At 39.7% G+C, this 15,166-nt stretch overlaps 1 protein-coding gene across 1 annotated transcript; it reads right to left on the reverse strand.

The window, feature by feature from the left end:
- Positions 1-3,386: 3,386 nt before the first annotated feature.
- Positions 3,387-4,747, reverse strand: LOC104877939 (uncharacterized). Its single transcript, XM_059734541.1, has 3 exons — positions 4,278-4,747; positions 3,515-3,737; positions 3,387-3,443 (listed from the first exon to the last, which is right to left on the reverse strand). The coding sequence occupies exons 1-3, from the start codon at positions 4,745-4,747 to the stop codon at positions 3,387-3,389; spliced, it is 750 nt and encodes a 249-aa protein (XP_059590524.1).
- Positions 4,748-15,166: the final 10,419 nt, after the last annotated feature.

The following is a 15,166-nucleotide window of genomic DNA, read 5'->3' on the forward strand; positions in this document are numbered from 1 at the left end:
TGGAGGGTCAGGTTCACTGGGGTGGTTCCTCATGCAAAAGACATAGCTCCGGTCAGTTGGTTCATTTCCTTGCGTTAGAGAATCAACATATAGTCAATTCTCTAATCGGTGTTGTACAGATACATCCTGTAATTAGATTTCAGCTTTAATTCCCTCTCACTGATGCAACTTGCAATGGTTCATGCCTCTCACGAGCACTTACCCTTCAAGATGATCTTTAACCTTGGACTTCCCTTCAAAAGCTCGCAAGAGATAACTAATGGATGTCTCCTTGGAGTCCAAAAGCTTACCAAGTGTTGGCAATTCTAGAAAATCCTACCTTCAAGTCACCTCCTAGAGGCTCGCAAGGGGTAAACTAGTGCATCTCCATGGTTGGAAATCACTTGCCTTACCAAGTGTTGGCCCAGGTGACTCTAAGGTGTTTTAAGTTAACTAAAAACATAGAAATCACTAAAGGATTTCACTTCCTCTTCATTCATGGCTGAAACCACATAGCTTTGCATTCTTGCACTTGGAACCTTCCCCGGCAACCTTAGCTCCAAGGAACTAAAGGTTTAGTTACTCATTCTCTGGGGAAAATTCCTCAGAGAGTGCATAACTTAGTAAGAAATAAAAAATACAAAGTGAGAAGGTAAGGCAAAACAAAGGACCTGAACTTTACTTGCTTTTTCAAAACTTTACAAAAGGTCTCCTCTTTGAGAACAGGCTCTCGAGAGGTTTAAATATGAACATAATACAAAACTAATTATTACATAGATATTTACTCTTTTTACTAACTTAAAAGCTAAGGAATCTTGTAATTGGTGGCTTACAAGGAGTATTTTGGGATTTAGACAACAAAAATCTGATGGAAAATATCTCCCAATGTCGGTAGCAAACATCGGGAAGCACTACGGACCATTTCGCAAGAGAAAATGATGTCTGCGAGATTTCGCAAACACTCAAAAAGGGCTGCGAAATCACTTCGCAGCAAAAGGCTATTCTCGCAGGGCTGCGAAATCACTTCGCAGCAAAAGGCTATTCTCGCAGGGCTACGAAGTTGGCTTCCATCTTGAGGTTCTCAGCTTCCAACTTGTCGCATATATCGGGCAACTTCAGGAGGAAATCCACCACACTGTACAAAAAGGCTGCGAAATCACTTCGCAACAAAAGGGTGATTTCGCAACACTTTGCAAAATGCTTCCTTCAGCTTAGAGTGATTGACTTGCAATGGCTGTAACTTCTTCGTTTCAACTCCGATTTGCACACCATTTGAAGCATTGGATTGTTGACTTCCTGATCTTTGAAATGGTATATAGCATGCATCAATTGGACTTCAAAAATTGCTCCAAAAGTGGCTGCCACGACTTTCATCAAGAATATGCTTCATGGCAGATTCTCTTTACTTTTTCTCCTTGCATTCCGGATCAACTCTTGGAAAAGGGCTTCAAAGCCTTAGTTCAAGATTCCACATAACTCTCCTCAATCTTGGATTGCTTTGGTGATCAAATTACTAACAAAAACACCAAAACTTAACACAATTTAATTAGAAACGATTGCAAGGGTCCTTATCATGCCAATTGAGTTAAAAGGCCAAAACTACTACTCAAAAGTGTTTAAAAGGATTAATTACAAGCTATCAAATAGCACTTTTTGAGTAGTAATCACTCCCCCCAACTGACATATTGCTAGTCCCTTAGCAATGAAGGAGAGAAAAATAAAAATAAAAATTACTATAATTTACAACATCATGCTGAAAAACAATTTTCAAGTGGCATGATAATCTAACTCTCACATGGAACATTAAAGAAATACAAACCCAAATTTCAACAAGAGTTATAACAAACTATGCTAAACACTGTCAATTAAGGGAATGCATTATGCAAACTGAAGTTTTAAAATCATTTCCACTTTCAAAGAACCAACTTTAATCTTCCACAAAAATCTATGTGTATTGGTTCCTTAGCTTCCGAAAATAATATGTTAAACTAATCTCTCCCCCCAACCTATCTCTTTTCAACACTTAGCAAACTGACCAAAATCAATAAGAAAAGAACACACTTTCTTTCTTCTTTTTTTTTTTTTTTTTTTTTTTTTAAGGAGGCTTAATTGGGTACTCTTTCTGAATTGTCCATGTAATGGGGGTCCATCGATGACTCCCAACCAATTAAGGTTTAGGGCATCAAGCTTTAAGGATCTTTCAACCACTAACTCCTCGGATTTTTCCCCGGACTTTTGAGAATGAATTTCTAATACCCAAGCACCTACCATATGCTGACTCTACCTATTCACCCTTGTAATGAGCATTGAGGTCGGTGACTCCCAACCTATTAAGGCTTAGGGCACCAGGCTTTAAAGATTTTCACCATATACCCCTCAGACCTTGCTCGGGTTTCAAGGCAAGCAAACAACTTTCTTTCTTTATTTCAAAGGCTCATTGGCCTTTCATAAGGTGTCTCAACTTTATCAAATGAGGTCAAACGTACCAAGTCCCAAAATTATCCTAAGTCAAGAGGGAAATAGCTTTTCATCTTATAATCGGAATCTATTGTGCATAGTGTATGAATAGCTTAAAGTGGAAGAACTAAATTCAATTTCAATAGAAGCTTCAACAATTGAACCACTTTAGTGAGCATAATCCATACTCTAAGTCAAGTGAAAAGCAACAGTTCAATTTCTCTTATTTTAATTGGAAAAATTTTCCTTAAAATCCATAGAGAATAGAGTAAAAAGAGTAAAAAGCAAAAACTACAACTGATTTACCAATATAATTGTATTACCAAAACGACTTAGCATACTTCCTTTAACTTAGCATACTTCCTTCCTCATTTTCTCCCCCCCCCCCCAACCGAATTGAGCATTGTCCTCAATGTGATATGAGTGATTGCAATTAAAGGGAGGAAGTGGTACCTCCTGAGTGATATCAATTTCGAATACTGATTGGAGAAACCACATGTTTCAAAAAGAATAAAAGATGTGAGAAAAGGAAATAAGAATAAATTAATGCTAAAGGTTAACAAAAAAAATATTAAACTTGTATTGCTTTGAATCCATTTGAGTACAATGAAAAAGAAAGGCAATACAAGCAATCCCAAATATGGTACCAAAATAATGGGATTTCTTACAAACTAAAAAATGAAATACATAAAAAAACATAGGCAGTATATATATATATTAATCTAATGAGTGGGTGGTGCTGGGGCTAGGCAGATGGGTCTGCCTCTTCAGTAGCTGCTCCATATGGGGCCTAAGGCTCTATGGGATGAGAGTGTGGCACTGTTGTGGTAGAGGTGGAGGGCTCAGCAGCTGGTGGCAGATCAAAATGATGTTGGAGCTGCCTTAAGATGGCAGTGTGCTGAGCCTGGGTGGCCAACATCTGCTCTTGGCATGCTCGAATGGCTGCCATCTCATGAGCAAGGCTGCTCTGAGATGCTGTGAGGGTCTCCAATGAACGGCATAACTCTCTGTATTCAGAAATGGGAATGGCCATCCTTGGTTCAGCTGAAGTGGATGGCTGAGATGAAGCTGGAGTAACTGGTGGAGCTCTGGGAATGGCAGGAGCAGCAATAGGTATACCCTCAGGTATATGTCGTGGGAATGCTCTCCTAGCAGCTGGCTGTGGGCGCTCTGGCTGGTCAACTCTATAAGTTGTCATGTTGTTCCATTTTTCGAGAGTAAATACCTCTCGGCAAATGCGCTTGCGCTCCAACTGAGGCTCTGTAGGATACCCCAGGTGCTCCAGAATTTGGCACAGCAGCCTTGGAAAGAGAAGAGGAATGGCATCAGCTCTCTGCAACTTCTTTTTATGTACCTTCTCTTCGAAATAGAGAAGGGCTGCCATAATTAGATGGTGAAGGCCGAAGAAATATCCCTCAGACATCTTGAACAGGGCTTCTAACAGGACTCCTCTCCTTTGAGTCCAATGTTGTAGTGGGTAGAGGTTATGACGCAAAAATGCATCAATAAGAAACATGATTGAAGGAAGCTCCCCCCTCAACAGATGTGGTCGTGTGGAAGCTCCTCTAGATAGGATATGCACCATTTCCAGCTCAGTGGGACTGGTCCACACTCTAAAATCCTCAAAATGAGTTGGCTCGTATGGTATATGCAAGGCCTCAGCTATATGGCGAGCTCCCAATATGCCACGCCTCCCATCAATGGTAAAATGAATTAGAGTTGGATCCCTGACCTGTTTGGTAGTCATGGATTGATAAAAATCCATGGCTACTCTGGGGTAGAAAAAGTCTCTTGGGGTCAGCAGGTGCTCCATATGGTATCTTCGCAGCAGGTGGAATGACTGTGCAAGCTCCGGCCGCAATTGGAATGTAGCTATGTCAAAGCACAGCTCGGAGTGGAATGGCTGAGCTCTACAGTCCAAATTCCCCTCAATTGGAGGCTGAGTCAACATTGGCCGCCTGATTACTGCTTCAGGGGCTATCTCAGATGGATTTTGGGGCTCGGGAAGTGGTGGCTGAGGCTCCTGAGGCTCTGCTGGCGGCGCCGGAGATGGAACTGGCAAGGGTTCTGGGGACTGCTCCGTCAAGTCAATAGGCTCTGAGCTTTCAACCCTGGCTCTCTTTTGCAGTGGCCGACCCCCTGACCTGGTGAGATAACGCCTCGCCGGAGGCTTTGGCGGCGCGGGCTTCAACGGAGGGGAAACTGTTTTTAGCCGCGGAGGCTCAGAAATGGGACCTGGAACGGGCTCCTCTCGTGGGACTTTCTTGCGGCTTGAAGGAGAGGAAGACTTGGCCCCTCTGGTTCGCGCCATTTCGGGTTGCCGAAATTTGGCCGGAATTGATGACCGGAGAAGATGAACGGAGGTTTGTGCGGTGTCGGGCTCGAGGAAGGAGATGAATAGTCTGCGAGAATGGCGCGCTCTATTTTTGAAACCCTTTCGCAGCTCAAATGACCGCTATATATAAAAATAACGGAAGATTAAGGGTCATTTTGAGTTTCGCAGAAAAAGGCCAATTTCGCAGCAAAAATCCATTTTCGCAGCCACTTCGCAATCCGTTTTGCAGCTGCGAATTGAGTGTCACTGTGCTGCGAAGTGGCACACGTGTGCCAAAATCGCTTTCGCAATTGCGAAATACCCTGCGGGATGGAACTTTGGTTGCGAAATCAGGGATTTTCACGCTTTATCGCTTCGCAGCCGTTTCGCAGCTGCGAATTGGGGGCTCCTGTGTTGCGAAGTGGCACTCGTGTGCCAAACTTGGCTTCGCAGCTTCGAAAATTTTCGCAGAGGAGAAAATAAAGCTGCGAAATGGCTTCGCAACGAAGTGCTAATTTCGTAGAGGTTGCGAAATCTCGCAGACCCCTGTTTTTCCTCTGTTTGCACTCTGTTTTTGGTCCGATTTCGCTCCGATTTCTTCCTTTGAATTTCTTTGCATTTTCTTCCACCTGGGATCATTCAAAAAGATTAAAACACACATAAAAACATGATTTAAGATCAAAAACTAAGATCAAAAGTATGGAAAAAACTTGGAAAATTACAAAATTTACACAAAATTTTGGACTATGGTAAAACCACGTCCACTAAACCCCTCTCTACTTAGGCTTTTTGTGGCTCAAGGAGGTTGATTTCCCCCTTTTCTGGTTTGAATGGCTCCATGAACGGCTTGAGACGATATCCATTGACTCTAAAGGTGTCTTTGCCATTGGAATTCAATAATTCCACCACTCCATTGGCATATACTCGGTGAATAATAAACGGGCCTATCCACCTTGACTTGAGCTTCCCAGGAAAGATATGGAGTCTTGTGTCATACAGTAAAACTCTTTGCCCTTTTTGAAATTCCTTGTTGGAGATTAGTTGATCATGCCACTTCTTCATCCTCTGTTTTGCAACTTTGGAATTGATATAAGCATCATTTCTTAATTCCTCCATCTCATTAAGGTCTAGATATCTCTTTTCTCCGGCTCTGATCAAGTCCATGTTCAGCTTCTTTATTGCCCACCAAGCTTTGTATTCAACTTCCACAGGGAGATGACATGCTTTGCCATAGACAAGACGATAGGGAGACATGCCAAGAATAGTCTTATAAGCTGTTCTATATGCCCACAATGAATCATGAAGCCTAATAGACCAATCTTTTCTGCTGGAATTCACCACTTTCATCAATATGTTCTTTATTTCCCTGTTAGCTAGCTCAACTTGCCCGGAAGTCTGAGGATGATAAGGTGTAGCTACCTTATGCTTCACTCCATACTTGGCTAATAAAGCTTCAAAAGATTTGTTGCAAAAATGAGCACCTCCATCACTAATTATGGCTTTGGGCACCCCAAATCTTGAGAAAATGTTCTCTTTAAGAAACTTGAGAACCACCCTGTGATCATTTTGTTTACAGGGGATTGCCTCAACCCATTTAGAAACATAATCCACCCCCACCAAGATATAAGAATTACCAAAAGACATTGGGAAAGGTCCCATGAAGTCAATACCCCATACATCAAATAGCTCAACTATTAGAATGAGGTTCATAGGCATTTGATTTCTTTTTGTTAGCTTTCCAAGCCTTTGGCATCTATCACAACTTCTACACATGATGTGGGCATCTTTGAAAAGAGATGGCCAAGTAAACCCTGATTGCAACACCTTCATGGCTGTTTTCTGAGAGGCAAAGTGGCCTCCACATGCATTCTCATGACAATGGTTTAGAATCCCTTGCTGCTCATCTTCAGGGACACACTTTCTTATGATCTGATCTGCACAATACTTAAAAAGAAAGGGCTCTTCCTAATAATAAACATGAATTTTTGCAAAGAAGTGCTTCCTGTCCTGTGCATTCCACTCACTTGGAATTTCACCAGTAACTAGATAATTAGCAATATGAGCATACCAAGGAGTTTTCACTAGGAACATGAGTGATTCTTCAGGAAAGTCATCATTAATAGGCAAGGAATGAGAGTTATGTGCTATAACTAACCTTGAAAGGTGGTCAGCTACCACATTCTCCACTCATTTTTTATCTTTGATTTGGAGATCGAATTCTTGTAACAAAAGAATTCATCTAATCAACCTTGCTTTTGCATCTTGCTTTGTCAATAAATACTTCAAGGCTGAATGGTCAGTGAAAACAATGATGAAAGACCCTACTAAATAAGCACGAAATTTGTCCAAGGCAAATACCACAGCTAACAATTCTTTCTCTGTAGTTGTGTAGTTCCTTTGAGCTTCATTCAGTGTTTTGCTTGCATAGTAGATCACATAGGGCTTCCCATCATCTCTTTGGCCAAGCACAGCTCCTATAGCAAAGTCACTGGCATCACACATCAGTTCAAAGGGTAGTTGCCAGTTAGGGGCTCTCACTATTGGAGTTGTTAAAAATTTCTTCAACTGATCAAAGCTATTTTGACACCTTTCATCCCATATAAACTTAGCATCCTTAGCTAACAGCTCACAAAGAGGTTTTGAAAGACTTGAGAAACCTTTTATAAACCTCCTATAGAACCCTGCATGGCCAAGGAACTGCCTTACTCCTTTCACATTTGTTGGGGATGGTAATTTGACAATAAGCTCCACCTTTGCTTTATCAACTTCAATGCCTTTTTCAGAGATGATATGGCCAAGGACAATTCCTTGACGAACCATAAAATGACATTTCTCCCAATTGAGCACCAGGTCTTTTTCAATGCATCTGTGAAGAACCGCTTCCAAATTGATTAAGCATTCCTCAAATGTACCTCCATATACGGTGATGTCATCCATGAAAACCTCCATAATTCGCTCCACCATATCATTGAAGATACTCAACATACATCTTTGAAATGTTGCAGGTGCATTGCATAAACCAAATGGCATTCTTCTATAAGCATATGTTCCAAATGGACATGTAAAGGTGGTTTTTTCCTGATCTTCCACATCAATTTCAATCTGAAAATACCCTGAATACCCGTCCAAGAAGCAATAGAACGAATGTCCAGAGACTCTCTCCAGCACTTGGTCAATAAATGGCAATGGAAAATGATCTTTCCTGGTTACAACATTCAACTTTCTATAATCAATGCACACCCTCCAACCTGAAGTGAGGCGTGTAGTAATTTCTTCCCCTTTTTCGTTCTGAACCACAGTAATCCCTGACTTCTTTGGTACCACTTGAGTAGGACTTACCCAAGGGCTATCAGATATAGGGTAAATAATACCTGCTTGAAGTAGCTTCAGCACCTCAGCTCGCACCACCTCTTGTAAATGAGGATTCAATCTTCTTTGAAGTTGACGAATTGGCTTTGCTTCCTCCTCCATATATATATGATGAGTACAAACTAAAGGACTAATGCCTTTCAAGTCGGATATTTGCCATCGTATTGCCTTCTTACACCTCTTGAGAACTTCCATTAAACAATTCTCTTGATGACTGGTCAGAGATGAAGATATTACAACATGACATTAATTATTTTCTTCAAGGTATATATATTTCAGCTCCACGGGTAGAGGCTTCGGATTGAGTTTTGGAGTCTCTTTTTCAGCAGCTACCTCTTCTTCTTTATTGAACAAAGGTAGAATCTCTTCTATCTTTCTCCAACTTTGTAGAGTAGCAAGCATAGTAGGGGGTTCAGACAAACCTTCCTCAAAATCCACAAGACTTTCATTCAACTTGTCTTGCATATTTTGATTACAGTGCTCCTCCACCAGAGTGTCAATAATGCACACCTCTTCTGGACCCTCTTCTTCTTCCGGAGTGGTTTGCTTTTTAGACATATAGAAGATATTGAGATCAAGTGTCATGTTGCCAAAAGTGAGTTGCATCAGCCCATTCCTGCAGTTGATGATTGCATTTGAGGTAGCAAGAAATGGCCTTCCAAGGATGATAGGAACTAAATTAGCTTCCTTTACAGTAGGATCTGTATCAAGAACAATAAAATCTACAGGATAGTAGAAATTATCCACTTGAACCAAGACACCCTCAATTACCCCCCTTGGAATTTCACTGATCTATCTGCTAGAGATAGAGTGATTGTTGTTGGCTTCAACTCTCCAAGTCCCAATTGCTTGTAAACAGAGTATGGAAGCAAATTCACACTTGCTCCCAAGTCTAACAAAGCTTTCTCCACTACCTTTCCTCCAATCATTACTGAAATGGTAGGACTTCCCGGATCTTTGTACTTCAATGGAGACTTACATTGTAAGATTGCACTTACTTGCTCAGTCAAGAAGGCTTTCTTATTTACAGTCAACCCTCTTTTAATAGTACATAAGTCCTTTAGGAACTTTCCATATGTTGGAACTTGTTTAATCATATCCAGCAATAGGATATTGACTTTCACTTGTCTCAATACCTCAAGAATTTCAGATGCATTTCTAATCCCCTTTTTCCCATGCAATGCTTGAGGAAAAGGTGGAGAAGTTGATTTCTTCAGCATTTCTTCCTTCAGAAGTTCCTTCTCTGGAATTGCATTCATTGTTGAATCAGAGTCCTTCTTCTTTTCACTGATCTCCTTCTCTTTATCTTCCATTTCATCCCCTTTCTTTATCTCTGCTTCTTTTTCAACATGTGGCTTGGGTGTTGGCTTCTCAATTTTTTTACCACTCCTTAGAGTGATCAAGGCTTTGACATCTTTCATCTGTGATGATTCTCCCTCTTGGCTTTCCACTTCATGGACACCCTTAGGGTTTTGGTGGGGTTGAGAAGGAAATCTTCCCTTTTCTTGCACTGTGTTCAAATTTTTGAGCCTTGAAATTGAGTATTGGAGATTATCAAACTTTTGGGACATATCATTTTGCATTCCATCCATCCTTTTATTCAAAGTACTCTCCACTCTGTCAATTCTTTGATTGATTTGAGCATTGGTGGCTTCTTGGTTTCCAACAAAATCTCCCACTACCTTGCTGAGATTTGCTATTTCTTGTTCAAGACTTGAAGATTGTTGAGATGGTGGATCCGGCTGTTGGTACTGAGTTGCTCTGGCCTTCCATGAGAAATTTGGATGATTCCTCCAACTTGAGTTGTAAGTATTTCCATAAGGCGCATTGTTATTGGGCTTAAATTGTTCAACAACATTTGCTTGATCTCTAAACATTTCCCTTTCAGCTGAAATTGCAGAGCATTCCTCCACCAAATGTTCATATGATTGACAATTAGGACAAAGCTTTACTTACACTGGTGCTTCAGCAACAGCTTGCACTTCATGTATTCTTTTCAGTTCCAGTTCCTCCAATCTTCTTGTCACAGCTACCAAGTTTGCTTTCATATCATCGTCTTCTTTCAAGGTATACATCCCAGCCTTAGCATTAAAAACACTCAGTTGAGACTTCATCTTCCCCACTTCTCCTTTGGTTGGTTCATCCCATCCCCTTGAAACATCAACTACATAGCTCAAGAAATCCATAGCTTCCTCCGGATTTTTGCTCATGAAATCTCCTCCACACATTGTCTCGAGGAGTTGCTTCATTGAGGAAGACATTCCATCATAAAAATAGCTCACCAATAGCCAAGTATCAAAGCCATGGTGAGGGCAAGCATTTATAGCTTCCATGTATCTTTCCCAACACTCATAAAATTTCTCATTCTCTTTAGCTGAGAAATTTGAAATTTGCCTTTTCAAGCCATTTGTTCTATGAGTGGGAAAAAATTTCTTAAGGAATTCAGCTTGTAAGTCAGTCCAAGTGCGGATACTCCTTGGCCTTAAAGAATTAAGCCAAATTTTGGCCTTATCCTTTAAAGTAAAAGGAAATAACTTAAGCCTCATCAAATCAATTGAAGCTCCTCCCTCTTGGAATGTATTACAAATATCTTCAAATTCCTTGATATGTGCATAGGGATTCTCACTTTCCATCCCATGGAAAGTTGGTAGAAGTGGAACAAGATACAGTCTGATCACTAGCTGCTCTGTAGGGGGCACTATACATGATGGTGCACTCATACGAGGTGGATGCATACGATCCCTCATTGATCTGAATTCATTGAGATTGTCTTGCGACCTTGGTGACTATGCTGATCTTCACGTATAGCTTCCATGATATTCAATCTCAATTCGAATTCTTTGTTATGAGGTGTATCACACTTAACAAGCCTTTCTCCACTGTCTCGTATCCACTTTGGCATACACAACTAGTATCTATCTGTAACTAAAATGAAAATAAAGGACAACAAAAGGAAACAGGGCTACAAAAACAAAATAAAACTTAGTTGAATTTAAAAGATAAATTTGGATTATGAATAAATAAAGAAGGAATGAGAATTAGTAAAATGAAAGAAATGTTACCAAACTTGTGATGAAAATCACAAGTGCTCTAAAATGGTATCACTATAAACTTGACATTTTCCCCGGCAACGGCGCCATTTGATTCATGCCTAATTGGTGTCTCATCTGATTCGTGTCCAGCTGGTGCTCCTTGATTGAGGGAGTAATCAACAAAATTTATAACCTATTACACCATATACTAGGGTAGCAAAGACAAAGCTACTATAGCATAGTGGCTCTAGGATCGTTCACTGGGAAGGATTAGCAAATTATCAATGATACCAATTCACAGTGAATTGGTATTGTTTCATTTCAAGGTTAGTTCAAGAAATAAAATACAAACTTTGATTGGCAAAGATTTAAATTTAAACTAACTATAAAACAAGTAATGGGAATAACTTAGGAGGAAAAACATTCCTTGGAGGGTCAGGTTCACTGGGGTGGTTCCTCATGCAAAAGACATAGCTCCGATCAGTTGGTTCATTTCCTTGCGTTAGAGAATCAACATATAGTCAATTCTCTAACCGGTGTTGTACAGATACATCCTGTAATTAGATTTCAGCTTTAATTCCCTCTCACTGATGCAACTTGCAATGGTTCATGCCTCTCACGAGCACTTACCCTTCAAGATGATCTTTAACCTTGGACTTCCCTTCAAAAGCTTGCAAGAGATAACTAATGGATGTCTCCTTGGAGTCCAAAAGCTTACCAAGTGTTGGCAATTCTAGAAAATCCTACCTTCAAGTCACCTCCCACAGGCTCGCAAGGGGTAAACTAGTGCATCTCCATGGTTGGAAATCACTTGCCTTACCAAGTGTTGGCCCAGGTGAGTCTAAGGTGTTTTAAGTTAACTAAAAACATAGAAACCACTAAAGGATTTCACTTCCTCTTCATTCATGGCTGAAACCACATAGCTTTGTATTCTTGCACTTGGAACCTTCCCCGGCAACCTTAGCTCCAAGGAACTAAAGGTTTAGTTACTCATTCTCTGGGGAAAATTCCTCAGAGAGTGCATAACTTAGTAAGAAATAAAAAATACAAAGTGAGAAGGTAAGGCAAAACAAAGGACCTGAACTTTACTTGCTTTTTCAAAACTTTACAAAAGGTCTCCTCTTTGAGAACAGGCTCTCGAGAGGTTTAAATATGAACATAATACAAAACTAATTATTACATAGATATTTACTCTTTTTACTAACTTAAAAGCTAAGGAATCTTGTAATTGGTGGCTTACAAGGAGTATTTTGGGATTTAGACAACAAAAATCTGATGGAAAATATCTCCCAATGTCAGTAGCAAACATCGGGAAGCACTACGGACCATTTCGCAAGAGAAAATGATGTCTGCGAGATTTTGCAGACACTCAAAAAGGGCTACGAAATCACTTCGCAGCAAAAGGCTATTCTCGCAGGGCTGCGAAGTTGGCTTCCATCTTGAGGTTCTCAGCTTCCAACTTGTCACATATATCGGGTAACTTCAGGAGGAAATCCACCACACTGTACAAAAAGGCTGCGAAATCACTTCGCAACAAAAGGGTGATTTCGCAACACTTTGCAAAATTCTTCATTCAGCTTAGAGTGATTGACTTGCAATGGCTGTAACTTCTTCGTTTCAACTCCGATTTGCACACCGTTTGAAGAATTGGATTTTTGACTTCCTGAGCTTTGAAATGGTATATAGCATGCATCAATTGGACTTCAGAAAGTACTCCAAAAGTGGCTGCCACGACTGTCATCAAGAATATGCTTCATGGCAGATTCTCTTTACTTTTTCTCCTTGCATTCCGGATCAACTCTTGGAAAAGGGCTTCAAAGCTTTAGTTCAAGATTCCACATAACTCTCCTCAATCTCAGATTGCTTTGGTGATCAAATTACTGACAAAAACACCAAAACTTAACACAATTTAATTAGAAACGATTGCAAGGGTCCTTATCATGCCAATTGAGTTAAAAGGCCAAAACTACTACTCAAAAGTGTTTAAAAGGATTAATTACAAGCTATCAAATAGCACTTTTTGAGTAGTAATCAATATCCATTAAGTAAATTATCATTTACCTACAAGATCTTAGAGCATCACCACGCTTTCCTATGCCTTTTTGTTCACACAAGACCCTTTGCTATGAAAATGTTTAGTTGTTATATCTTATAAATGAGACATTGCAATAGATACATGTAATATGATGGATTTTAGTATGACCACTATTGAAAAGGTTTTCCATAGTTGAAACAAAGTTTCAAACTAAAACCTTTAGCTACAGTCTTAGCCACATAAAACTCAAGCTTTCCATCTACTCCTATGTTCCTCTTGTAGACCAACTTACACCTATGGGTTTTATTCCTTTAGGTACTTCTATAGGACTTTAAGCTAGGTTACAATACAAAGATTTTAACTACCTCTTCATAGATTCTTATCTTAAGGGAGCTCAAACACTACTCACTACTTCATCATAGTTTGTGGGATATAAACCTCCTACTACGATGAGGCATTGGTGCACTAGAAATCATAGGAATGTTATGCCTTTAACTCTCTGGATCCATAGTATACTATGTAATGTGGGACTATCTTCTAATATATCCTCCAATCTATATCACCTTTTTCCTTATTCCTTATTATATAGTCTTTATAAAAAATATGACACTTGTGTGGACAAATATCTTCTAATGATCTTGACTATAAGGGTAATAACCCAATAATCCTTTTAAATATCCTATAAACTGATATACCTCTTAAGAAAGAGAGGTATTACACAGTATATAAGACATATCCCCTAAAGAATTTGGAAAAAGATGAGAAACCTATCCACGATCTCACTATGTCCATCTAAGTTTGATATCTTGGTACACATAACTAGGAAATAATCTTGTGATCTAGCGGAAAGCATCAAACTTACTAGATATATCACCTTAATCTAATCAAATTGACTTTGTATGTATAACCAATAGGTTATTCGATCCCACCTTAAATTTAATGAATGTATCCAAGACATCATATCTCCTATGTACATATCCAAACCTAAAGTAATCATCACTAAAATTGATGAAATAACCATTACTAGGAACCTAGGATTTCTTCGTTCCCTTACCCTGGATTGTATAGATGCATGCAAAACTACCCTAGGCCTCTAGATCCTATGAACATAACATATTTTTACAATTCTAAGATCAAGAGGAAAACCATTAAAGAGCTTTACCTTTGATTTGGATGTTCCCAAATCAATTCTGCTCGAAGAAGATGAAGAAATGAATCTAAAAGTCTCGTACACCTAAGATCTTTTGCCCAATGACTCGAATCACGATCTTGACACTCCAAAGTGTGGAGTTTAGAAAAGATGATCTCTTGGCTCTTACTATTTCTCTCTTTCTCTAGAGGTGGAAGACAAAGTCTCTCTTAAGGTTATGGAAACCCTAGCCCCTATTGGGCTTAAGTGACTTGAGCCTACCAAGGCTTAGGCCACTTAATCTAGCCTAAAATGGGTCTTAATTAAGTAATTAACTGCATAAAGCCGTCTAATTAATCAATTATCCCAATTAAGAGAACTTGTTCACTATTCCTTGTGCAACCTTACGTAATTACCAAAATGCCCTTATTCACAAGAATTAACTAAGAGCCAATTCATCTCTCATAAAATACGTCATCATAGCATATGAGCTCATAATGGGGACCATTGGGACCCATAGGAGTATTGACTCCCTTATACTCCAATTTTGAAGTTGATTCAACATTCCATTAAAGAGAATTAACCGCACTCCAATATCCTATGTTGATAACAACGAGATGAAGCTCAAAGTTCGTGACCTACTATCCACTACATGAAAACTCCCCATGAACTGGTGTCCGTAATCCAACAAGGTTATGCTATAACCTATCAAGATTACCTCTCCAATTCTTGAGTTATAGATCCCACTTATTATGTGATCAATTGACATACTTTAACTCTAAGGAGCATATGTCAAATTTCTACTAAAGGAAATGCAATGGCCATAGTCTTCTAAATCACATGTCCTTTGA

Source organism: Vitis vinifera, chromosome 18 (assembly GCF_030704535.1).
Source record: "Vitis vinifera cultivar Pinot Noir 40024 chromosome 18, ASM3070453v1".
Classification (NCBI taxonomy): Eukaryota; Viridiplantae; Streptophyta; class Magnoliopsida; order Vitales; family Vitaceae; genus Vitis; species Vitis vinifera.

Excerpts from the sequence above, each read along its gene's own strand:
- LOC104877939 (XM_059734541.1), bottom strand. The coding sequence starts at position 4,747 with ATGGCGCGAACCAGAGGGGCCAAGTCTTCCTCTCCTTCAAGCCGCAAG. Across the intron at positions 3,738-4,277 it reads TTGCGGCCGGAGCTTGCACA|GCTGCTGTGCCAAATTCTGG; the intron begins GTCATTCCACCT and ends TCTCTTTCCAAG. Across the intron at positions 3,444-3,514 it reads CCATTCCCAGAGCTCCACCA|AGAGTTATGCCGTTCATTGG; the intron begins GTTACTCCAGCT and ends TTCTGAATACAG.